Source organism: Theropithecus gelada, chromosome 14, assembly GCF_003255815.1.
Source record: "Theropithecus gelada isolate Dixy chromosome 14, Tgel_1.0, whole genome shotgun sequence".
Lineage (NCBI taxonomy): Eukaryota > Metazoa > Chordata > Mammalia > Primates > Cercopithecidae > Theropithecus > Theropithecus gelada.
The window spans coordinates 91935118-91961621 of NC_037682.1; the positions used below are offsets into that span (position 1 = coordinate 91935118).

Below are 26504 nucleotides of genomic sequence, written 5' to 3' on the forward strand. Positions count from 1 at the left end.
CAATTATTTTTAAGGGCCAGGCGCAGTTGGTATGGAAGAAAGTGACATATAAAGCTAAAGGCTGTGGCACCAGAGCCAACTATACTTTACTATTTCCCTGAAATATTTTATGGTTCTCAGATTACAGTATAACACTAAAGTTAATTATAGACTTTTTTATGATTACTTTGAAGACAGTATTAAATAAATGTGAATAGATAATGGAAAACCTTATAGGAGAAAGTAAAGAGGAATGTTAAAAGGTGTTTAGCTCAGTTCAATATTTTCATTTTTGGCACTGGCAGATAATCCACTGCAAACTCAGGTTGTCAGCTCTTCTATTGTGTAGTATTTCTACTTTTTATACTTTTTGGAATTATGAAATGCTTCACTACATGAAACTGAAAACTTATTTGAAGAACTAAGTAAGCATTTTTGAGTCTCCAAATACTTACCCGTCTGTAAAATCTGAGAAAATGCCAATTTTGTGTAAATATTTTTCTCCTAGTCTAAAATTACTAAACATTAATTCAACAAATATCAGTATAACAGAAACAGTGTTTTTGAATTTAATGAATGATTACCTGTAATTGTTAGTTGCTTTCATTTTTCTGAAACTTTAAGTAATATAAACCAAAAACTAAGAAAACCCTTATTTTATATTAGATTGTAGTAAAATAATAAAAGATTTCAGTAAATTGTAATTATAAAATAAATACATATTAAAATATATGAATTAGGTGTGAATGACAAGTAACACTTTCATTATAGCAATTAAAGGAATTCACATTGTTAAATGTGAGAAAGCCTTGAATTTAGAGTCTAGTTGAGCTCTATGAGAACAAGTGGAAGTATTTCAGTTATACTTTAGGGAGTTCCTTCGAGTAAAGTAATGTGGATATTTTAAATAAATTGTTAATAAAATATTAAATGTACTGAAGGCTGCCAACTGGGTGTCTGTAACTGTAAAAAATGCTTTTCTTTATAAAACAATTGTTAAAATATTTGATTTTGTATCTGTATATTGTAATTACACATTAATGCAATATAATATTTCAAAATTCTCAGGCTTCTGCTAGAACTATAACATATAATTTTATTTATTTATTTACTTATTTATTTTTTTGAGTTGGTATCTCACTCTGTCACCCTGGCTGAAGTGCAGTGGTATGATCTCAGCTCACTGCAAGCTCCACCTCTCGAGTTCATGCCGTTCTCCTGACTCAGCCTCCTGAGTGGCTGGGACTATAGGTGCCCGCCACAACACCCAGCTAATTTTTTCTGTATTTTTAGTAGAGACAGGGTTTCACCTTGTTAACCAGGAAAATCTCAATCTCCTGACCTCGTGATCCGCCCGCCTCGGCCTCCCAAAGTGCTGGGATTACAGGCGTGAGCCACGGCACCCAGCCTATATAATTTTTTTTAATAATAAATATTAGCAAAATCTTGCTTAGAATCAATGTTCATCTCATCATTGGAATTCTTCTGTTGAAAACAGACCTGAAAATATTTAAGTATCCACTATTCCTTCAGACTTGTTTTATATCCTCTTTACTGTTTTTCTTATATTTAAATGGTGCACGTAGAAGGAGCTCCTAACGTGGTAATTTTTGGTTAGGGTGGGATGATAACAGAAATGTTACTTTTCATGTTTTATGAATGCATATTATTCATTAAGCTCTTAGGTGCATTGTCTTGTTTGAAGCTTATGAAGTATGTAATATTATTCTAACTATATGAATTTTAAAAATGAACCTCAAAAAGTTAGTTAAATACTGGCTCAATTTAGACCATCACTAAGTAGTAGAGTCAGAACTTAATGATACTGTCTCTGAAAGTCCCAGTGAACTTAAGCTTAATTTAGAAATTAAACTAAGTTACAAAATGGGATGTGTGTAGAGGAGAACATTTGGACAGAAGACATGTAGTTTGCCTTTCTTTGATAAGTTTTATTGCTTAAGTGCCCCATCTCATACCTTCTTTACAATAAGGTCTGTATCTCCATTTTCTTATTCTACATTGTTTCATAGGTTTGGGTAAATTTTCTTCATTAAATTGATCTTTGAGAATGGGGAATTGTCTCTTTTCTTTCTGTTTTCAGGTTATCATAGTTCTGAGTACCTAAAACATGTTCAAGACACATTGGAATTGAAAGAATAAATAAATGAGTCAAGTTCAGACATCCTAAAAAATATTTCAGATCTCACCGTAGTCATTAACAATAATCCTTTGAATATAAAATACTAAATTATATAGCTCCATGGGTCAAATATGTGTGAGCTTGCAATATATCTCAGGCTTTGTTGTTTGAACTTTTTCTGTTAATGAAAAAATCAAAGTCTTTCATTGACCAAATTTTGTGTATTTTCAGAGATCATCTATAGCTGGGTATTTAATGAGTTCCCTTCCTTTGTGGCGGAAGACAGCCGGCGGTTCATTTCCCAGGAGACAGGCAACCTTTATATTTCTAAAGTCCAAACATCAGATGTTGGCAGCTATATTTGTCTGGTGAAAAACACAGTGACGAATGCTAGAGTTCTTAGTCCTCCAACGCCACTCACTCTACGTAATGATGGTAAGTTGCTTGGCCCATTAAAAAGGTCAGCCAACTCTAATTTGGAAAATAAAGATGTATTAATGTGTGTGTTTTTCTTTAAGAACTGGAACTTACAAATAAAATAAAAAGACATTTGCCATATTTAGAAACTACATTTTTAGGCCATGTTTATACATACCTTAGAATAAAAATTTTGACATAAGAAAGTGATGATCTATGGATGAGAAATACTCACCATAATGCTACTCTAATGCCAGAAAGCGAGAAAGAATCTGAAAAAAAGAACCATAATAAAGACTCCACAGTTCTTTCCTTTGCTCTTGAGTGCCTCTATATAGCATATGTGTATGAATTGAAAGCATTTTATGGATCCACTTTTCATTACATTTTTATTTCAGCTGCCTTCAAATTGAATGTTCAGGTTTTAATACTTCATGGTATAGTTATAATTGTTATTATTACTTTTCTAATAATAGGAGCAGTTGGAACTTTAACTTTTAAGTGCAAATCAGGCAGAAGTGATGACTCTATAATTATAGGTATTGCCATCTATCCAAAGTATCTTCAAATTTAAACACCTCATTTGTATTTACAGACATTTACAGTTAAGCGTTGCATTAAAGAAGTCAAGCATCATATTATCATTGATATATGATGTGCAGTTTGCTCTGTCATGCAGTAAAAAAATATCTGCGAAGCTGTTATTAAGAAGTAAGCTTGAGAAACCTGATTGATTGTGAAGCTTAAAAAATAATCTATTTAAGTGCTGTTTTTTCATATGTTTGTTTTTAGAATATATGCTGCTGGAATGTATGACCAGAGCTGTATCACAAGATTTTTGCTTACCACTTAGTTTATTATACACTTTGTTGTTTATATATGTGTGTGTATAAATATGTTTATATATAAGTATGTAAACATTTAAGTATGTGTATGTAAACAACACAGTCTATGAAACTTCATGAATTATGAAGTATGTATTATACATACATACATAGATAGAGATACACAGTATTTTATACATATATATACACACACACATATATATATATAATAGTAACAACTCTATCAAGTAAAGGGTAAAAATGTAATATTCATTTTAAAGAAGAGAAAGCCAGTATTAAGGAAATGATGAAAATTGGTAAAGGCCTCACAGTTAAGTAATGGCATGGAGAACCAGGTAGAAAAAAAATGGTGACTTGGAAACCAATTCACGGGCTACTAAAACTAATCAGCCAAGAGGTGATAAATGACTGAATAAAAGCAGTGATGGTAGCACTGGAGGACAGGAAACATAATTGGGATATTAAGAAGGTAGGATTACCAGCGTTTGATAATTAATGAATTACAGGCTTTGGAGTAGGAGGCAGCTAGCATATACAACAATTTCAAGGCTTTAGCATAGTTCATTGAATGGGCGATGATTCTCTTCACCAGAAAAGAACACAGCTGAAGAAATACAGAAGCAGATAAAAATGAGGAATTCAGTTTTGAATATGAGATACAGGGTGCATGGGAAATCCATGAGGAAATTGGCAATAGGTAATCAGATATCTGTTCCTAATACCCGTAAGAGAGAGCTAGACTACCGAAAGAGATTTAAAAGTCATCATTGTGTATTACATCACTGTGGAATAATGTGTATATATTATGCCAACTACAAGATTATGTAAGAGGGTCTGCAGATTGAAAATAAAAAAGAAATGCAGTTTTACAGTTTATCTAATTAAAAGTCTTGAATTAATTTTCTGTAAGCCATTTCTCCAAAACTTCTGAGCCCTTTTCTCCCTGATTTCTTAAGAAATGAATGCATTCTTATCTTAAAAGTGTAACTTTTTTTGGCTAACAATTAATTCCATTTTCACTATCCATCTGTATAATAATACTTTATATTTGAATAGTACCTGAGCTTGAGGAGGCTCTTCCACCTTCTTTTCACACCAGAGACCTCTTTCTATACATTGCCTGCCCGTCACAAGGGAGAGTAGCACATGTGTAAGTCAATGTCCATGTGGAAGAGTCTTGCACTTTTGTTTCATGGCCCAGATATATCACTTAAATTTACCTTCTACCTTCCATGGGCAAACATTTCAGGAATAATCATTTGCTGATATTTAAATCACTCTGTCTCTGTGTCTTCTGTTGCCCTTGTTTGGCAAAACCCCAACTCCAATGAGCTCAATTATATTCTACTTTGTGATTGCCTTGAGATTCTGAAAGCTATCTGAAAAGTTTACACCCACCAGGGTTTCATGATCATCAGTTTCAAGTGGGCTATCAACATTGCCATTCAATCCCACCAAGTTTCTGTGGATGGCTTAATTTGCTACTCCCCCCCACACCCCAAATTTTTGGAAACTTCTCTGCTTTCCTTAGACTGGATTGCCTCACGACCGCTGCTTCACAAAAACTATGTACCTTATTAAATCATCTTTCTACTAATAAAATTTAAATCTAACTGCATCTCCATCTGCATTGTTATCTCCCATCCTATTTCAATAGAGATAGTATACTCTCCATCCTCCTATTACAACCAATTCCTCCTTCCTGTGCTATTGAGAATCATTCCCTCTGGCCTTTCAGAAAATTACTCTGTAAGTCATTGCTTCTTATATAACAAAATGCTATGTCAGTAAACCAATACTGTTTTGGTCATTATATTAATTGAAGTGACTGCAGCAGTTGACATTGTTGACACTTTTTTCTTTTACAAATGTCTGTATTTTCAAAAAGTCATTATTTGAGAAGTACTATATAGAAGGCTCAATAAAGCAAGTATAAATCAATAAAATAAAACTTATTTTAAGGTTAACATTTAACAAAAAAACAGGTGGTAAGCATCTGCTAAATTTCTATTACATCATTCAGTAACATTCTTATTTTTTACCAGAGAAGCTACAAAATTTACATTTTTTTTCTATAACTTACCTAAGGCTATTGCTTTCTTGGCTTTTGTTTGTCCATTTGTTTTAAGTCAAAGTAACACATCCATATTGAATGAATGTAGTGACATAGAAAAACAAAACAAAAAAAAACCCAGAAAATCCTACTCACCTCTCCCTGACATTAAATCTCACTCTGGAGAGCCAAACTTCTAACTTCCCTTTTATGCTGGTGTTGTTCCATAACGTTCTCATAAAATGCTAGAAAATGTCTATGCATTTTGGTTAATCAAGCTTAAACAATAACTGTTTATTCCTTCATTTGATAAGTATGCATAAGTTTCTTCCTTCGTCTAGTTTAATATGCATTTTTAAGTTTACTGTTGCTTATCTTTTAAACTTTAATAATATACTAAAATTTCTACTGTCCTTTTAACTCTTGAATCTTTAATTCAAGAATCATGAAATGACTTAATTTTATGTCACGGCATAATTTTATGTCATAAAATGAGGATAACTTTACTCCTACTTTTTCCTTCATCTTTCCTAAGCTACTTTTATGTTCTTTTTTCTTCTACTTATATTTTGGCAATTCTGTCCGGCAAATACAATCATATATTCTATACTTCTTCTTAGACTAACTCTATAAGCTGGAAAATCAATAAATATCTACAGATTATTACTATATAATTATCATTTAATGTGATATTTTTCCAGGTTTTTAAGCCACTTTCTAGACATGTATACTATACTGGATGTGTTTTTCACAGTAACTGAAACTTTGAATTAAATATAACCTAAAGAAAAATAAGGCTAATACCGTTAATAAGAATGTAATATAATTTGGATGTAGTATTTCTTAAAGTTCTGCTGCACAAAAACAATTAATATTTTGGATAACAGTGTTCACATATGAACATGAGTCACTACAGTGAAAATTGTAATGAAGACATTGGTGTGGTTAAGAAAGCATGGGGAGAGAGTATGAAATGAGAAGAGAAGTGAGCTTAAGGTCAAGCCTCGACTAATCTACATTACATTAGGAGGGTAAATAATGAAAATCCCACAAAATATAATGAGGAGAAGGTAGAAAGATAATAAGATAATAGGAAAAACAGTAGAACAGGCCAGGCACGGTGGCTCATGCCTGTAATCCTAGCATTTTGGGAGGCCGTAGCAGGCAGATCACCTGAGATCAGGAGTTTGAGACCACGCTGGCCAATATGGTGAAACCCTGTCTCTACTGAAAAACTACAAAAATTAGCCAGGTGTGGTGGTGCGTGCCTATAGTCCCAGCTACCTGGGAGGCTGAGACAGGAGAATCACTGGAACCCGGGAGAAGGAGGCTGCACTGAGCCGAGATCACACCACTGCACTCCAGCCCGGGCAACAGAGCGAGACTCTGTCTCAAAAAAACAAAAAACAAAGCAGTTGAATATGATGTCAAGGAAGCCAAGGGAAATAAGGGTCTCAATAAGAAGTGGACATGTAGCTCAACAGGGTGGATTGGATGCATGCATTTGCTACCTGTCACCCTTCTTATACCCTACAAAAATAAATCTATATTTTCAATGAGAATGCTGAAAGAGAGGAAGAGCATCACCAAGTGAGACATTTCAATACATTTCTGAAAGAATAAGGAAGGATTGAGTTAACGTATTAAAGAAGTGGAGAAAACTAAAATATAGAATAAAGTATAAGGAGTCTAAAGAAAGGGTCGAGGACCATATGCCCAATGGAAGCTTGAAGACATTCTGAAATCAAAGTTAGCACTAAGAACAGATGTAAGAAATGGGACTCAATAAAGGAGACTGAAGACATAGACATTGAATAACTATTTCAATAAAATGTTAGACACCTTTTCCTTCTCTATCTCTATATGCAAAAAGTCCAAAGACTCATCTCTTAATAATATGAATGAGCTTTCCATGGAAAGCTAAAGTTTTTAATGTCAATGGTGGTACTCTAGTGAAAAATTTGTATTCTAGTATTCGTATGCCAGCAGCCTGACAGCTAGCTCCCTGTCCTGACACCAAAGCAGAACCTGGTCATCCACACACCGCATTCAGCTATGACCCCCACACATCTCACACCATCAGGGGAACTCACACCAACTTGCAAAATTCTCAGATATGTGTGCGTGTGTGTGTGTGTGTGTATATGTGTATATATATATGTCTATTCACACACACATATATACACACATATATACTAATATATACACACATATATACACACATATATACTAATTCTAAGTTAATAGTTACTGTTGAAAATTCTTGTGCTTATAGAGTGATTACAAGATTCATACTAAGATAATGTGAAAAAAATTGAAATATAAAATTAAGGAAGTTATAGATTAGAATGGAATTATTTTTATTCAGAAACTTTCATATCACTATTTCATCTGTCTTCAAAAAATATAATTGAAAAGTACGTTCATAAGAAGGACATATTACTAAATGTTTTCCTAAGTAGATGGCACATATTAAACACTTGTTCTGAAAATAAAAATAGAATATATATTGCACCACGGTCAGCTGAAATTCCTGCTGGGTTTTACAAACCTCTCAGTGCAGAGATAGGTGTCACAATGAATGTTTCTGCAAACGTGGCAAATGTCTCTGTAGGGGTTTGAATATAAAAATTATGTTTAATCTGCTGTGACTATAGAGTTCGCTAAAAAAAATCATTTCAAGAACATTGTGTTTTTACACTTCTCTGAAAAAATGTAGATCTTTCTTAAAATAATAAAGGATATATGCATAGGCAATATCTTTCCTTTCAAGTACAAATTGAATTTTACTTAATAACTCTCTATTATAAAATGTATTATCTTAGCTTTGGTGGCCCTAAAGCAAAGCTGAGATCAAAAATTGCTTGTAGGTAGTTTATTTCAAATTTATCCCCAGAGAGCAGGATTAAGAGATGGGATGGGGTTGATCGGTGAAGCCAGAGGAGAGATGCATTACGGAGATGACCACTTCTACAGGCAGCTTGAGCTTGAGCCCACAGGACCAGAGCCTTACAGAATGCACTCAGAATGGTCACCTTGGAGGGTGTATTGATAGACGTTCATCTCCCATTCCCAGAGGGTAATTCTGTTAGCACTTAACTCTCTTGTTCTTTGAGGTTGCCCTCAAGTTGCAACTTTGTGAAACTGGTTGCACGTACACGAACTTGGTTGCAGTGGCACTTGTAGGAGTAAAACATCTGGTCAAGGTACATTGAACTAGCACACCGGAAGTATCGGAAACATAGATGGTAGTGAGTATAGATAATTTTCACAGCCCTAGCACATTTGCTTACAGAAAGGAATTTCATCTAATACTTACATAAATTCAAATATCCTAATGTTGAACAAAAAAAAGTTGACTTTTTGTTATTTATTGTTATTTATTCAGTAAATATGTTGTTTCCGTTTTGCATTGGGTGACATATATATGAATATGTATCTGTGGTGGGAAGGGGCTTTAGAGGGGCTTGTGGACTAGTGAGAAAGACAGATTATTACTGTACAAAATGCTATGATAGACTGATAGATATATGTTATTTTGGTAACCCCTAATAGAAACACCCAACCCAGATGACACATAAGAGAATGCTTCCTGGAAGAGGTAATATCTGAATTTAGTTTTGAAGGTAATTTGGCATTAGGTGACTAAATAAAGAGAGGATATTTGACTATCCATCAAGTACAAGTATAGGATACACAGACTGTAATAAAATTGCACTTCAGTCAGAATAACTACAATGCAAGTCAATATGAAGGAACAGAGTGTCATACCATGAAATGCTTTGTTGAACGTATTATCAAAGTGATGGTGAAGAGTTGGAAGATTTGAAGTACATAGCAACACAATCATTTTCCCTTACTGACATGGTGAAAAATTATTCTCATGCATTCACAAAGATGTATTGCACGCCTATTATGTATCAGATATTTTGTTAGGTAGAGGGAATACAATGGAGGGCGAAGCAAACATAACAACTATCCTTGTGTAGCTTCCAATCCAATGTAAGGCAGGATATTCCTATAAAAATGGACACAGATTCTGTCTGTAACCATGTACTCTAGGATTTGCCTGTCCTTGCTCAGCATCCTGATGAGGCCATACTCATTATTACTGTGCTAAAAACAAAACAAGTCCAACTCCAAAAGGATTTATTAGTAATACAGATGTTTATTAATGGCTTGGAGGGTAATGAATGAGGCGCTTGCATTCCACAAAACAGCAGAATTTATTGAACACTCCCCATTAAACACATCTATTTTCGCCAAGCTGTAATTCCTCAACAGCTAACATTTCTCCCTTAAACACTTGTGCCTAACACTGTTGCTTCCATTCTCCCTTCAGGGTCTTACTACCACTGTCTTATGTGGTAATTTTATACCTTCATTTTTTCCTCTCATTTGAGTTTCCAGCACAGTTCTAATTACTTTCTAAAAACTTATTTTTATTTTTATTTAATCTATACTTATGTTTTCTACATGGGAAGCACCGTTTTAAAAATGGTACAAGTATTAAAAAGGATGGAAACTAAATATCAACAAATATTAACTAAAAAGAAGTTGAGGTTGCTATATTAATATCCTATATTAAGCAAAGATATAGCAAAGCTGTACATATCTGCGCAAAATTCACTATGCACAAAACCAAGCTTCTCCTCTTTCTTTCAGTCCATGTGGGACCTTTTCCTACAAGATTTCTAAGGCAACATTTTCCCATCCATCTCTGGAGTTAAATAGTGCCGTAGAGAGAATTCAAATAGTAACTTGAGAAAGTGAGTGGAAATAGATTGAGAATGCATGTAGAAAGATTACTCATTATCAGGAAATTCATCAGTTGTCACAGTTGAGGGAAAAAATGTAGAAAGGCTACAATGTAGATAATCTACTATTTGGTGGTGGGGAGTCTATGATTTTCATTTTTAATTAATGAATTGCAGGCAAACTAATCAGCTGAGAATGTATGTGTAGATAATGTTTATTTTAAGGAAATAATTGTGTCAACATGGAAATTGTGACCAGAATTACCTAATTACATAATCCATGAATCAACCCCATTAATTTACTAGTGAATACTGCACGTCCTAAGAGCAATGGAAAAATATAAAAATGGTATGCCTGTGAAGACTGTAATAGGCTGAATAATGGCCCTCAAGATGTCCAAATCCTAATTCCTGGAAAATGAATATTAGCTTATATGGTCCAGGAGCTTAATGGATGTAATTAAGTTGAAGATCTTGAAGTTGGGACATTAGATTATCTGGGTCAGCCCTAAATGTAGTCACAAGTGTCCTTAAGGCGGAGGCTGAAGGAGAATTGATGACCGATGAGAAGGCAATGTGATGACTGGTGACGGAAGCAGAGATTGGAATGATGCACTTTGAAGGTTCAGAAATGGGCCGTGAGCAAGAAAATGTAGCTTTAGAACCTAGAAAAGGCAAGGGAATGGATTCTCCACTAGCGTCTCCACAGGGAGAGTGAATCTGCCCTCAGGGGCGACCACCGTAACATAGGCTCAGTGAATGTTCTCTGCTTTGTCTGAGACAAAGCACAGACAGAATGGATCTCGTGTTGTCCTCTCTGATCCCTGAGATTTAGTTTAGTATTCAACAATGGAATGTCGCAAAGCCACTGTTATTTCCTGATTAGTCTGTTTATCATAAAGGAATATGGCAATTGGAATAGCTTTGGATTTTTTTTTTTTTTTTCATTTTCCCTTCTAACTGCCACTCCTTGGGTATTAAATGTTCTACCTTAAATCCAGAAGACTTTTTCTTCTAATCTTGGTTCAGAATTTTCAATTGTGGATAATTCCAAGGGGACTGGGAAAGTTTTGACAAGAACACTACTATTTGGATACATTTATCTGTGCTAAGGAAGCTGAATAATATAAAAAGTTTATATCAAACTCTGCGGGAATACAGATATTTTGGCTTTCGTTAATCTTTTTTTTTTTTTAATTTTTCTATGTGTCTTTCTGGAAAGCTCATAATCTTGATATAAAAATTTAAATTAAAACATCAAAAAATTTTGGATGATTTTTGGATAAGATGAATACTTCATTTGCTCACTTGTCCTTGGCAATCAGTCATTCTATACAATGCAATTTCTTCCTAAGCATACTTAAAAACAGCTTGAATTTCTGCCTATAAAGATAACTTTTTATCAGATAAAACAATGTGTAGCATTTTATTAACTCCCTTAATTTGTCTTGAAACCTTGGGAGAATTACTTAATACGTGCTAACAAATAACAAGATGAATATGCTAAATATATATCTAACTTAGTCTTTTTCTTGATTTCCTATGTGATTGCCTGTCATTGTAATTCAGAAATAAATTTCTGAAAGACAAAAACTTTTGATAACTGGCATTGTAACTATGAACGAAAGGAATGTGAACTTTGAGTTGACTTTTGCAGTGGTGACAAAGGTATATTCAGTTATGATTATCTGACTTTTTAATATTCAGATTTCTTGAGAAACTACTCGACTCTTAATGCTTCTGTTGCTGCTACTCCTCCTCTTCCATTTAATCATCTCTAATTGGGTATGGGGCCTCATCATACAACTCATAGAATTTTCTCTAAACTAGTCAGGTTTCTTTTAACCACATGTATCAGCATTTCTCTCCGCCTTCATTATTCTGACCGCTTTGAAGCCCATGTACAAAGCTGCAAATATTTTCTTTTCATCTTTCCTGGCAGTTTGTTCTCCCAGACCGTTCCATTTGTACCTTTCACTGTCTCTTCTCAATCTACCCCCTAAATCAGTCATTCCACTTATCCATCTATATGTCTGTCCACCCACTGTATCTTATTTGTACTTGGCCTTTATTCCATGAAGAATTGAAGGAGGCTTATCTTCTTAAATGTAGGGGTTCTTTCAAAACTCCGCTCCTGACCCCCATGATATTTTTAAATATTTTTTTCTTCAGTGAATACTTCTGTTTCTGTTTCTAATTTAGAATATCCCACAAACTAACTTCTCCGGCTGACATTTGTGCTATGAATTACATTACCTTTCTCCTAGACATCAAACATAAACATTTCTGTGTCAATTAGACTCCTCCTAATCTCATGATCGCATATGCCATAGATTCTGCAAACCCTCTGGATTCTACATCTGCAATGTCATTCTCATCCATTCCTTTCTTTCCACTTCTAATTCCAACACTCCTTTACCTGTCACCCATATCAGTGGCTTTGAGCTCCTTCTTTCTGTAGCTCACTTAAGGTAAATAGTATTCCTATCCAAAACACACTGTCAAAAACAAACAAACAAAAAAATACATTGCCGTATTCTAGATTGTAGCAAAGAAGTGAGGCCATAAGTATATAGTACTGTAAAACTAATTGTTAATGTCACTTACAGAATGCAACTTCATGAGAGTGGCATCATTACGGAAATTTAAACTAGAATCTATTTGCCTAATTTGGTTTAAAATACATTGGTCACAAACTTGAGTTTAATTTATTACCTACTTAATCTTAGACAAGAGACTTAACCTATTTATGCCTCAGTGTATTCATCTGAACATGGGGATAATATTGGTACTTATCTGATAGGGTTCCTGTGAGGATTAAATACATGGATACATGCAAAGCACTTAGAAGAGTGTGTGTTACTTAGTAAACTTTAGTAAAGGTTAACTATTAACACAGTACTTATCCTATAATTCCCATAGCATTTTACTTGTGTGTGTCGGGGAGGCAGGGGTATTGTAATCGAAAACTACTTTTCTAGACTATTGGTATTATTGTAGTTTTTGTTATTGCTGTTGTTGTTTATTGTATAAATGTAAACTCCACTGTCTAGAATTGATATTTTAATAGAGACAAAGGGGATGGATGGGCAGTAACATTGGGAGGAGCTTTATATTCCATCACTTGCCTTGAATAATTTTTCACTCCAAGCCTTGTCCACAATTTTCTGACTCATTTTTTTTCTTTCTGTTCTGTCTTCATGAAGTACCCTCTTAACTCCTAGCTCTGTCTGCAAGAATGCAAACGATTTGTCAAAGATCATGAAGTTAGTTACTTACAATAAACTGGAATAAAGCCTATCATATAATAAGCATAGTTTAGATTTTATTCTAAAAGCATTTCCTTATGCTTGTCCATATTGAAATTCATCTGCCACTTTCATAATACCACCCACACAGCCTTATGATATCTCCATGCAAATGGTATTTACCAGCTTGACGTTTCACTCACTACCCAGTAGAGCTTATTATCGCCTGAGATGTTGGGAATTTTATTCAACCTTTGTCATGTTAAGATACTTTACAAGGCCAGGCACTGTGGTTCATGCCTGTAATCCCAGCACTTTGGGAGGCCGAGGCGGGCAGATCACAAGGTCAGGAGATCGAGACCATCCTGGCCAACATGGTGAAACCCCATCTCTACTAAAAACACAAAAATTAGCTGGGTGTGGTGGCCCGCGCCTGTAGTCACAGGTACTCGGGAGGCTGAGGCAGGAAAATTGCTTGAATCCGAGAGGCGGAAGTTGCAGTGAGCTGAGATAGTGCCACTGCACTCCAGCCTGGAGACAAGAGTGAGACTCCGTCACTCACACACACAGAAAAACTCTACAAAATAACAAATGCCAGCCCTACCTCGATCCCTAAAGACTATGTCGTTTTGTCAACACGTAGCTTCCCGTATCTAAGGTATTTCACTACTTATGACAAAACAATATTCTTCCACAGATTGAAATCATATAAATTGAAATTATGTTCGAATAATAATGTTTTGTTATGGCTAAAGATTATAACTCATTGAAGACTAAGATAATCATTAGCATCATTTAGCAATAAAACATTTTTAAATTATAATATTTAATTTGAAAAAAAATTCTCAAAAGATTATAGATGTCTGCCTAAATTGCATCTAGTAGGCCAGCACTCAATAACGTGATCCCCAAACCCTTGTATCAGGATAATCGACAATGCTTAAAAAAAAATAAAAACAGGTGGGAGCAGTGGCTCACGCCTGTAATCCCAGCACTTTGGGAGGCCGAGGCAGGTGGATCTCAAGGTCAGGAGATCGAGACCTTCCTGGCTAACACGGTGAAAACCCATCTCTATTTCAAAAAATACAAAACATTAGCCAGGCATGGTGGCGGGTGCCTGTAGTCCTAGCTACTCAGGAGACTGAGGCAGGAGAATGGCGTGAACCCAGGAGGCGGAGCTTGCAGTGAGCCCATATCGCACCACTGCACTCCAGCCCGGGTGACAGAGCGAGAATCTGTCTCAAAAAATAAATAAAAACAATAAAAATTTAAAAATATATGAAAATATTGGGTCATACTTCAGATCTGCCCACAGTTTCTGGGGACAGTCTTAGAAAGTAGTCTTTTTTCACTCCATAATTGTGCAAGGTGAATAAATCAGCAAGAAGCACTTTCTTTGGAAATACAAGGCATGTCCCTGCTCCTCTCCCTTACCCGGAGACAAGAGCAGCCCTCTCCCAACTGAAAGTACTAGGAATAGTTAAATCCACATGCTCTCTCTTTCCAAGGTTGAGAAACACTTCCATTTCCACTGAGTCGTCAGGCCCTCCCAGAACCACACCCAGCTAGCAGACTATGCAGTGTCTCTTAGAGTGTTCAGTGACCTTGAAAGGCAGAGTCCTTCAGAAGATTTCCAAAGAGAATGAAATCTTGAACCTACTCTTTCCCTGGGAGGCCTGAGGAGAACCAGGGTTTTCAAATGCACCATCTGGACATACCTAGAGAGGCCGTCTTGTTTGTGGTATTTCCTCAGAGAAAGAATTGGGAGAAAGAGACCAGTTATGACCTGTATATACATTATCCTCACCCCATATATCTCAGGAATCTGTATTTTCCACAGTACTCCCAGATATTTCACATATATTCAGTATATTTTACTTGTGTGTACAGTAACATGTACTGGTATGTTTCTGTACATCTCCATGGTGAGAACTAATCGTTACTTGCAATGGGTTTTTTAAAAAGATACATATTTCTTTGTATTTTGAAATCTCATTTTTATACTAGCTAGGGTTGCCCCCCAAAAAAGGTGGATGAAAGGCGATAAAAAAAAATTATGTTGGAGAGAATCTCGCTAAAAATACAGATTCCTGGTTCTCCCCTAGATATTCTGATCAGTCAGTCTGAAGTGGAGAACAGAGGTAATTTTGACAAGAATCACTAGGAATTTTTATATTCAGTCAGATTATGAAACGTCTGACATTTTATTTCAGTTAATAACTGTGGCTTTCTGGGGATTTTCAAGTGGTTGCAGTATTTCTGCAATTGGTCAGTTGTCATGTATTTAATTCCTAGTTTCCGAGTGCCTTTAAGGTAATTATTGAAATTTAGATCAAAATGTTTACTTGAGAGGAGTGTTCTCATAATTGAGCTGCCATAGGTGATAGTTGTTCTTTTCCCTTTGCTTCGACAGTCTTTCTTTTGTTAATAAAACAGCCTGTTTTCCTATGGTTTTCAGTTTTCCTTATCTTGCCTTGCATTGCCATTCTTAATATGCTCTACCTGATTTTTCTCTGAGTATCCAGTAAGGTATTTAAAAATAACCTTAAGGCTCCCTATGAATCATTTTAAATTATTTCCTTACATTTTTTTTTCTCTCTGCACTAATTCTCACATTTTGTCTCAGTTAATTTGCTAAAATTGAGTAACGTATGGTGGATATTTTAAAGTTTCCATTATCCTGAAAGGATTCTAGATTTTTTATTTTGTGATCATTTTTATTATCCAGTTTTAAAAATCATGTACAGGATATTGAGGATTCTAAAACTACTTCTGGAAAGTAATTTGTAATATTCAGAGGTGTTTCTTCCAGAGTTCACTCCAATGAGATATTTTGCAAATTTGCCATAAAATAACAAGACATTTATTTCCTAACAAATGTACTGAGCCTCATATATTCAAATGAGTGTTGTGTCTTCAAAGTAGATATACTGAGAGGTAATTCAGTTATACCAATATAATCTTGCCATTATTCAAAATATTTTAAATCTCAGTGATTCATCTTACTATTTTATAACGTTCATCTTTGGAGCTGTAGAGGAGAGATAGCAAGCTGCCTAAGTGGAAGGCTTGATAATGATTAACATTCTTCCTGTGCACCAGCCACTATGCTAAAAGCATTTCATACATTCTTTCACTTAGTCATCACAGCAAAACAGCATTTTGAGCGTATCTTCTTATTTTCTAGGTAAAGAACCTATGATTTAGACAGGCAGCAAGTCCTCTTGCTTATGCTTGTCTGACTGCAAAGAGTACACTCCTAATCTTTATACTTTATTGCTCAGTTACCACCAGTTAAGGGACAGGCACCAGGTTATAGTTGGTAGGAGGTCTGGAGCTACAGATCTAACTCACAGTGATTGTTTTATCTACTGTATCATCCTGCGTCCCTTAGGATATCAGTGCTACATTGGGATATTGGATTAATTTTATCAATATTACCAAAAATCAAATTTAAAGGGTGAGGTTACAGATGATCCTTACAGAAGCAATCAATATTAGTTCCTTCCCAGTTTCATTGAAATAAATGTCATGAAGGATATTCTTCTCATTTGTGCAAGAAGGAAAGAATCCATCAAATTTATGAAACTAGGAAGAGTGTACGGAGTAACCCATATAAGTAAAATTGGGGTTATGGTGATCTTTCGGAATGACAGAATTCATCTATAGGGAATGTAAGGTTGCCTGCTACATAGTGTGTTAATTATCTGTCAAATTATCTGTCCAGAGAATACAGAGACTAATTTTCTTAATAATTAGTAGAGTCTACTTAATATTATAGCATGCTTTTTTCTTTAAATGTAGGTTTTCCTTTACAATGTCAGAGTGTTAAAAATATTGGTTAAAAGGGGAAAAAAATGCTGAATCAAGAATTTTAAAGAGTATTTACATCATCCACTTGTTTAATAAATAAATGAAAGCCAACATAAAGAAATATTTCACTGTCATCCTAACATCATGATGATCAAATACACATAGTACAAATTTTACAGATGGGTGACTTGCAAATGATTCATGTGTATAAATAGCTGCCCTTCCACAAGTCGGCCATTGCTGCCAGCCCTTCTGATTTTGCCTTTGTTTAAATAAAAGATATAGCCTCAAGAAGCTTTTAGAGAATTGGACATTTAGAGGCAAAGGAAGAAAAGTTTTTTTAAAAAAAACATAAGAACAATTTTGGAGCTTTAAGGTTTAATGGGAGTCCACCCCTAGCAGCAGCATGCTCTGTATGTGAGACATGGAGTCATTGGAGATTATTTTGGAACTTTAAGTTTTAACGACTGTCTGGCTGGTTTTCGGACTTACATGGGGCCTGTAGCCCCTTGGTTTTGGCAAATTTCTCCCTTTTGGAAAGCAAGCATTTACCCAATGTTTGTACCCCCATTGTGAGCTCTAAGCTCCGAAATGGATTTTAAGGTAGTTTTGGCTAAATGCGGCAGACCCATTGTATTAGCCCATTCTCACACTGCTATAAAGAAGTACCTGAGACTAGGTAATTTATAAAGAAAAGAGGTTTAATTGACTCACAGTTCCACATGACTGGGGATGCCTTGGGAAACTTATAATTATGGCAGAAGGTGAAGGAAAAGTAAGGCATATCTTACATGGCAGCAAGAGAGAGAGATTGTGAGGTAGAAAAAGCCACACCTTTAAAATACCAGATCTAATGAAAACTCTACCACCCCCCTGATTGAATCACCTCCCACTAGGCCCCACCTTCCACACATGGGGATTGCAATTTGAGATTAGATTTGGATGGGGACACAGAGCCAAACCATATCATTCTACCGTGGCCCCTCTCAAATCTCATGTCCTTCCACATTTCAAAACCAATCATGCTTTCCTAACGCATCATGCTTTCCCCAAAGTCTTAACTTATTCCAACATTAACTCAAAAGTCCAATCCAAAGTCTTATCTGATACAAGGCAAGACCTTTCCACCTAGGAGCCTGTAAAATCAAGTTAGTTACTTCAAAGTTACAATGTGGGTGTAGGCATTGGGTAAATGCTCCCATTCCAAAAGGGAGAGATTGGTCATAACCAAGGGGCTACAGGCCTCATGCAAGTCCAAAAACCAACCAGAGGGTCATTAAATCTTAAAGGTGCAAAGTAATCTCCATTGAGTCCGTGTCTCACATCCCAGGCATGCTGATGCAACGGGTGGAGATGCAAAGCCTTTGGCAACTCTGTCCCTTTGTCTCTGCAGGATACAACCCTCTTGGCTGCTTTCACAGGCTGGCATTAAGTACTTGCAGCTTTTCCAAGCACATGGTGCAAACTGTTGGTGGATCTAGCATTCTGGGGTGTGGAGGATGGTGTCCCTCATCTCACAGCTCCACTAGGCAGCATCCCAGTGGGGACTCTGAGTAGGGGTTCCAACCCCACATTTCCCCTTTGCATTGCCCTAGTAGAGACTTTCTATGAGGTCTCCACCCCCGCATCAGACATCTGCTTGGACTTCCAGGCATTTCTAAGCTGCCTCTGAAATCTAGGCAGAGGTTCACAAACCTCAACTGTTGTATTCTTTAGACTTACAGGCCCAATGCCATGTGGAAACGACCAAGGCTTGGGCCTTTCACTCTCTGAAGCAATGGCTTGAGCTATATCTTAGCTCCTTTTAGCCATGGCTGGAGCTGGAACAGCTGGGATGCGGAGTGCCATGTCCCGAGGCTGCACAGTACAGCTGGCCACCAGGCATGGCCTATGAAACTATTTTTCCTTCTTAGCCCTGTTATGGGACAGGCTGTTGCAAAGACCTGTAACGTGCCCTGGAAACACTTTCCACATTGTCTTGGCTATTAACATTCAGCTCCTACTTATGCAAATTTCTGCAGCTGGCTTGAATTTCTTCCCAGAAAAGGGGTTTTTCTTTTGTACCTCATGGTCAGGCTGCAAATATTCCAAGCTTTTATTTTCTGCTTCCCTTTTAAACATAAGCTTGAATTTCAGACCATTTCTTTGTAAACTTGTATGACTATCCACTTTTAAAAACAGCCAGGTCACATCTTGAAAGCTTTGCTGCATAGAAATTTCTTCCACCAGCTATTCTAAATAATTTCTCTCAAGTTCATAGTTCTGCATATCTCTAGGGTGGAGGCAATATACCACCAGTTTCCTTGCTAAAATAGACCATGAGTGACCTTTGCACCAGTTCTCAATAAGTTTCTCAACTCTGTCTGAAACAACCTCAGCTTTGACTTTATTGTCCATATCACTATCAGCATTTTGGCCAAAACCATTCAAGTCTCCAGGAAGTTTTAAACTTTCTCACATTTTCCTGTCTTCTTTTGAGCCCTCCAGACTGTTCCAACATCTGCCCATTACTCAGTTCAAAGTCACTTCCGCATTTTGAGGTATCTTTATAGCAATATCCTACTCCTGGTAGCAATTTTTGTATTAGTTCATTTTCATACTGCTGTGAAGAGCTACCTGAGACTTGGTAATTTATAAATAAAATAAGTTTAATTGACTGACAGTTCTGCATGGCTGGGAAGGCCTCAGGAAACTTATAATCATGGCAGAATGCAAACGAGAAGCAAGGTGTATCTTACATGGTGGCAGGGGAGAGAGAGAGTGAGGGTGGAAATGCCACACCTTTAAACCATCAAATCTTGTTAGAACTCTATCATGAGACAGCACTAGGGGGATGGTGCTAAATCATAAGAAACCACCACCATGATCCAGTTACCTCTCATGAGGCCCCACCTTCAACATGTGGGGATTATAATTCCAGATAAGATTTGGGTGGGGGCTCAGAGCAAAACCATATAACACATTATCAAAGATCTCTAGCTCCCCATGACATAACAAATACACTAGTCAGGCTAAAATTCCACTAGTTAAATTGTTGTTTAGGTGAATAAGAATTATGTTATTGAAAATAAGATTCGACAATGAGAATTTCAGTGCGGTAATTTCACTTTACTGTACATTGGTTGAATTACAGTCATGTGCTGCATAGCAATGTTTGAGTCAGTGATGGATCACGTATATGACAGTGGTCTCATGACATTATAATGAAACTAAGAATTCCAATTGCCTAGTGACTTTTCAGTGTAACCTGTGTAGGCTAGGCTAATTTGTGTGCTTGTGTCTTTATTTTTAACAAAAGAATTGCAAAACACAATAAAAATTTTAAAGATGAGAAAGAGCTTATAGAATAAAGATCTAAAGAAATAATTTTTTTATAACTGTACAATATGCTTGTGTTTTAAGCTGTGTCATTATGAAAGAGTCACAAAGTTGAAAATGTTTATAAAGTAAAAATGTTACAGTAAACTAAGGTTCATTTATTATTAAGGAACAAAATATATTTGTGATTAACTTAGTATAGCTTAAGTGTACAGTGTTTTTAAAGTCTACCGTAGTGTACTGTAGTATCCTAGGCTTCACATTCACTCACCAGCCACTCACTGGCTCACCCAGAGCAACGTCCAGTCCTGCAAGTGCTATTTGTAGTAAATGCCCTGTATAGGTGTACCATTGTTACCTATATCATATTTTATCATACCTTTTCTATGTTTAGGTACACAAACACTTACCATTGTATTACATTTATCTACAGTATTCAGTAGAGTAACATGCTTTGCAGGTTTGTAGCCTAGGAACAATAGGGTATACCATATAGCCGAGGTGTGTAGGAAGCTATATTATCTAGGTTCTTTTAAGTACCCTCTGATGTTATAACAACAACAAAATTGCTTAATGTTGCATTAATCCTCATCATTAAGTGATGCATGACTGCTTATTTTACAGCATTTAACGTTGTACTGAGACAGCATCCCAAAGAGGAAAGGAAGTAAGAGAGGTAGGATAGAATTGTGATGATCATCATAAGAGGGCTTTGGCATCATTTAAAGAAATCTATTTGTGTTTTTCATTGAGGTCAGGCAGAGGGCTTTTGAGGCAGGCTTAATTAGGTTGTAATCCCAGTTCTGCCCCATTTAAACTACGTGACACACTCTCTCTAAACTTTAGATTCTTGATGCACATAACACTGTTTCTATCTGCCTTTGAAATTGATGTAAAGATTAGAATAATTATAAGTGTAAAGAATCTGGCATGCACAGAGTTTTGTTTCATTTTTTTTTTCTTTTGGTGCTGGGGATTCAAGAATGGCATGCCCTTTGACTCTCGAGGAACTCATGATCTAGTAGGGGAGATAGACAAGTTAATGATCCTGTCAAAAGAAGTCATGCCACAATGTGCCAAGAGTAAAGAGGTATATTTCAGACGTGCAAATAGGACAGGAACTGAACTCCACAGAGCCCTTAGAACCATTTGCACAGAGAAGTTGACATTTGAGTACAGTGTTGATGAAAGAAAAAGAGTTTGTCAATTGCCCCAATTCTTGGCTGGCATTGCAGACAGAGGGAGAAACATACAAAGGTACTGGGGAAGAAAAGTATATAAAAAAGAATAGAACATCCCCAAACCAAAAACCAAACCCACCTTCATCTTTCATGTTTTTGTGTGAGGCAGACTTCTGTGAAAGATACATGTGTATGGAGGGGAGCTAGTTTATTTTTTCTTCTCTTCTTTACCATGAGGTCCTTGCTCCTATGCCCTACTACCCAAATAACTATGTTAATGGTATGAACTGAGTTTTTCATAGTACAAGCTTATGGTTCATAACTGAGTTATGAACTAAGTTTTATTTTGTATGTTAAATAGCAACCCAATCACTACTTACAATATGCTGTAGAAAAATGTCTTTGGATCCAAAGCACTGATTTACTGCAGAATATATGGAATGCAGTTCATTCATTATTTATCATTGTGGTGAAGAGTATGGACTCTGAAGCCAGACTTCCTGAATTCAAATCCTGGCTCTGGCATTGAAGAGCCATGTGACTTTAGGTAACTTTTCAACTTCCCTGAGTCAGACCAATTCAAAAGGTTATGAGGATTAGAGTTGTCATAGCTAAAGGAGTTACAAGGGTACCTGATACATAGTAAACCCCATATAAGTATTGGGCATTATTCATCATTAGTCTTGTAACGATGATTAGTGCATAACCTGAAACCTAATGCTAGGCCTCTAACTGTCATTTTAGGTATTAATGTCTTTCTGGAACTTTAGAAATTTTTTGAAAAGGTTACTTTAGGGGAGAAGTGGATTCCAGCCAACAAAAATCAAATTACCAGCTATTTAAAAATCCAGTTACCAGCTATATTTTAAAAATCATAACACAACTAGAAGCAACAAGACTTTATAGATTATATTGGAATGTATAATGAAATTGCTTGCTTCCTCAAACCCTGATGTTACTAAACTTATTTAAGCCTGGGAAATCAGCAAATTTGTTGAACTGAGATAGGACAATTTGTACCTCAAACAAATAGATTTCCAAAGACTTTTCAGGGTTAGATTCAATATTTGTGTAAGCAGTGTATTAGCAATGAATACTTACTATGGGTACAGTCCTGCTTCTGAGATTCTTCTGAAAGCATTTACTCGCACACCAACAGAACTAGGACAATTTGCAAAGGAGGGTCCCTTCCATTATAAATATTCTGATTACTTCTTTTTTGAAGAAAAAGTACATATTTTGCAGTCCATTAAATAGCAGTTCCTAGTTGCTGTTGCCTTTTAATATGAATATAGTCAATAATTATATGTATTTGATGGTAAGATCCTTTTTTTTTAATTTCAGCTTAATATTTGATAATATGTTCAGCCTAAAAGGATAATAAGGAAACTGATTAATTTAGTCTTATTATATATTGCCAAGACAAAATTGATTCTTTTGTGAAAGTTAAGACTGGTGAAAACAAGTACATTGTGATTTATTCATCATCATTAACAGGCTTAAGATAGAATTTCATTTTATCATTGTCAAAGACCTAAAATAAATACCTTTAATGATTGAAAGATGAACAGAAAAACCATATATTAAAGGATTAATCTATTTTTAAAATAACTTTTTTGTCATATACACATGAATACAATTATATAGAATCAAAAATTGATAATTTAATCTGCCTGTATTAGTTAGGGTTTTATAGAGATAAAGAACCAACAGGATATGTATATAGATATATGAGAGGGAATTGATTAGGGAAATTGATTCATGTGATGATGGAAGCTGAGAAGTCCTGTGACAAACCGTCTGCAAGCTAAAGACCCTGGGATGCTCATAGTGTGGCTTGATCCAACTCCAAAGACCTCAGAACCCAGGAAACTGATGGTGTAACTCCTAGTCTGAGACCACAGGTCTCATAATCCAGGGGGACCACTGTTGTAAGCTATGGAGTCCAAAGACCAGGAGGCCTGGAGCTCTGGTGTCCAAAGACAGTAGAGGAGAAATGTATCTCAGTTCCAGGAAATAGACAGACACATGCCTTTCCTCAGTTTCTGTTCTCTCTGAGCCCCAAGCCAATTGAATGGTGCCTGCCAACACTTAGGGTGGATCTTTCCCACCTAGTCCACTGAGATTCACATGCTAATTTCATCTGGAAACACCCTCACAAACACACGCCAAAATAATGCTTTACCAGGTTTCTTGGTATTGCTTAATGTATCCAGTCAAGTTGACACAACTAAGATTAACCATCACACTCCCCAATTGATACTGAAATCTGAAAGTTCTTATGAGGAATTGGTGAAAATCCTAGAAGTTTTGATGTCTTTCTGGTCCTGAGTAATGATAAATTCTTTAATGTATTTGAGGATTGGTCATCATTCTATGCCATAAGTATAATCAAGGCTCAAAAACTAGCTCTTATTGCTCTGCTTGTAGCAGAGTAGAATTATCTATATGCAAATAATTTACCATGATCAGCACCCATATCAGCCAAAATTAAGCATAAGATGTGCCTCTAGTTAACAACAATCTCATTAGAGAAATGAAAATGCAGTCATACAACTTTACTAAGTAGATAGGAAAAGTGTAAATAGTAAATGCCTAGGAGTTTGTAGGATGGATCCGTCAATGTAAATATATGCAACTAAACATAATTACTGTGCTTATAGAACATATTTTGAGGAAAAGGAATGTGATCTAGCCTTGTTAATGGAGAATACTTGAGTGCATATAAGCTGATAACATCAATGAATGACTAATGAACTTCAAACAAATAACTAAAGCTGTTTAGAAGATAGTCTAAACAGAGCAGGGGCTTATGGTGGTCAAGTGGAAACTAAGATTGAAGAATTAGCATTGGGGCAGGTTTTCAAAGACTTGCATACAAAAATAAAGAGCTTGAATATCATCAGTAAGGCAACAGGGAACCACTGATGTTATAAGAAAGAAAAATAAATGACAAAAATTCTGTTTTAGAAGATAAATATGGAGTCAAAGTACAGAATGGATTGGGGTAAAAAGACAGCCGACAGGAGACTGAGTCCACCAGTGATCAAGGAAAAGGTAGTAAAGGTTTTAATTAGAATTACATCTATGGAAAGAAAAAAGCAACATGCACAAGAAATACTGAAAAAAAAACTGGTATTATGAAATCACAGTTTGCTCTTGAAACACATTCAAACTTAAAACTAAGGAAAATCTGTTCTGATCAGAAAAGATCCAAGACAGGTCAATTATTATTATTATTTTTTCTTTTTTTGAGATGGAGTCTCGCTGTGTCGCCCAGGCTGGAGTGCAGTGGCACAATCTTGGCTCACTGAAAGCTCTGCCTCCTAGGTTCAACCATTCTCCTGCCTCAACCTCCCGAATAGCTGGGAGTACAGGTGCCCGCCACCACACCTGGCTATTTTTTTTGTATTTTTAGTAGATACGGAGTTTCACCTTGTTAACCAGGATGGTCTCAATCTCCTGACCTCATGATCTACCCTCCTCAGCCTCCCAAAGTGCTGAGATTACAGGCATGAAAATTTTAATAGAGAAATGAAGTCGAGTAGTCAATGAGAGAAACCTGTGGACCATGGATGGCCCAAAGAGTGACAGGTAGCCAGATAGAAGTTAATAAAGCTATGATCAGTCACAACAGGTGAGTAGAATAAACTTCATTTCTTCACTCTTAGAAACTACAATGCAACGAAAGAGATAGACACGTAAACAACATTAAAATGCAATGAGATATGTACTAAGATAATGATTTGAACTTGGTACTGTGAGAACAAAGAGTAGAGTCAATATAATTATTCTAAAGATGGAGAGATTAATTTGAGTATGGTTTTAAAAACTGAATTATAGTTTATTAAATAGAGAAAAGGTTTACAAATTACAGGGAAAGGCAAAAATATGTGGCTATAAAGTGGCATGGTTATTTTATGGCATGGAGAAAAGTGTTGTGTAGCTACACTGAGATTTGTGAGGAAGAGGGATCAGTAAGTATAGGAATGACAAGAGAAGTGAAATCCAAATTTTGATGGGCTTGAATGCAATACTAGGGGATTCAAATTTTGTCTTAAAACATTATTGAGTAAACAGAGTCCCTTAATTAGTATTGAAAAGACTTGTTATTTGTGTTGTTTGCTGTCCCTTTTTGCTTGTTTACTTGCTTTCAGCACAATAACTCTAGTAGTAGTAGTAGAAGAGATGAACAGATGAAAGGGTTGATCTGAAGTCCTGAAAGGACTTTTGGAGAAAGAAATTCATTCACAATATGCTACCATTTCATTCTGTTGAGTAATGAAGGCCAAATAGATATGATTTCAGACAAGCTGTTTTAGTATGATGAGCAGGTAAAGTTAAGAAAAATACAGTTGTACAGAAAGATGTGTTTGCATATATCGGCCTGGGGGTTCAAAGGATAAGTTAGGAAGGCATCAGAAACAAAGAAAGACTAAAGGGAAATTAGCAGTAGAGTGGGCCAGATAGGAGCATTCAGAATTGATGATGATGGTTGTGACCAGTAAGATAATTTAAATAACTGTATTACAAGGCAGAACATGATTGGTATCATAAGAAATAAACAACTATGGGCAGTCAGGCATGGTGGCTGACACCTGTTACACCAGCAATTTGGGAGGCTGAGGCAGGCAGATCACTTGAGAGCAGCAGTTCGAGACCAGCCTGGTTAACATGGTGAAACCCCGTTTTTACAAAAAATACACACAAATTTTTTTTTTTTTAGCTGGGCATGGTGGTGCATGCCTGTAGT

General features: G+C 36.0%; 1 protein-coding gene across 2 annotated transcripts in view; it reads left to right on the plus strand.

Annotated features, from left to right (window-relative positions):
• The window catches only part of CNTN5 (contactin 5), a 1331129-nt gene that overhangs the window by 924308 nt on the left and 380317 nt on the right, over window positions 1–26504 (plus strand). For both annotated transcript variants that reach the window (XM_025357811.1, XM_025357810.1), the window contains one exon: window positions 2351–2554. In XM_025357811.1, coding sequence (XP_025213596.1) covers window positions 2351–2554 — 204 coding nt within the window. The remainder of the gene's footprint in view (window positions 1–2350; window positions 2555–26504) is intronic.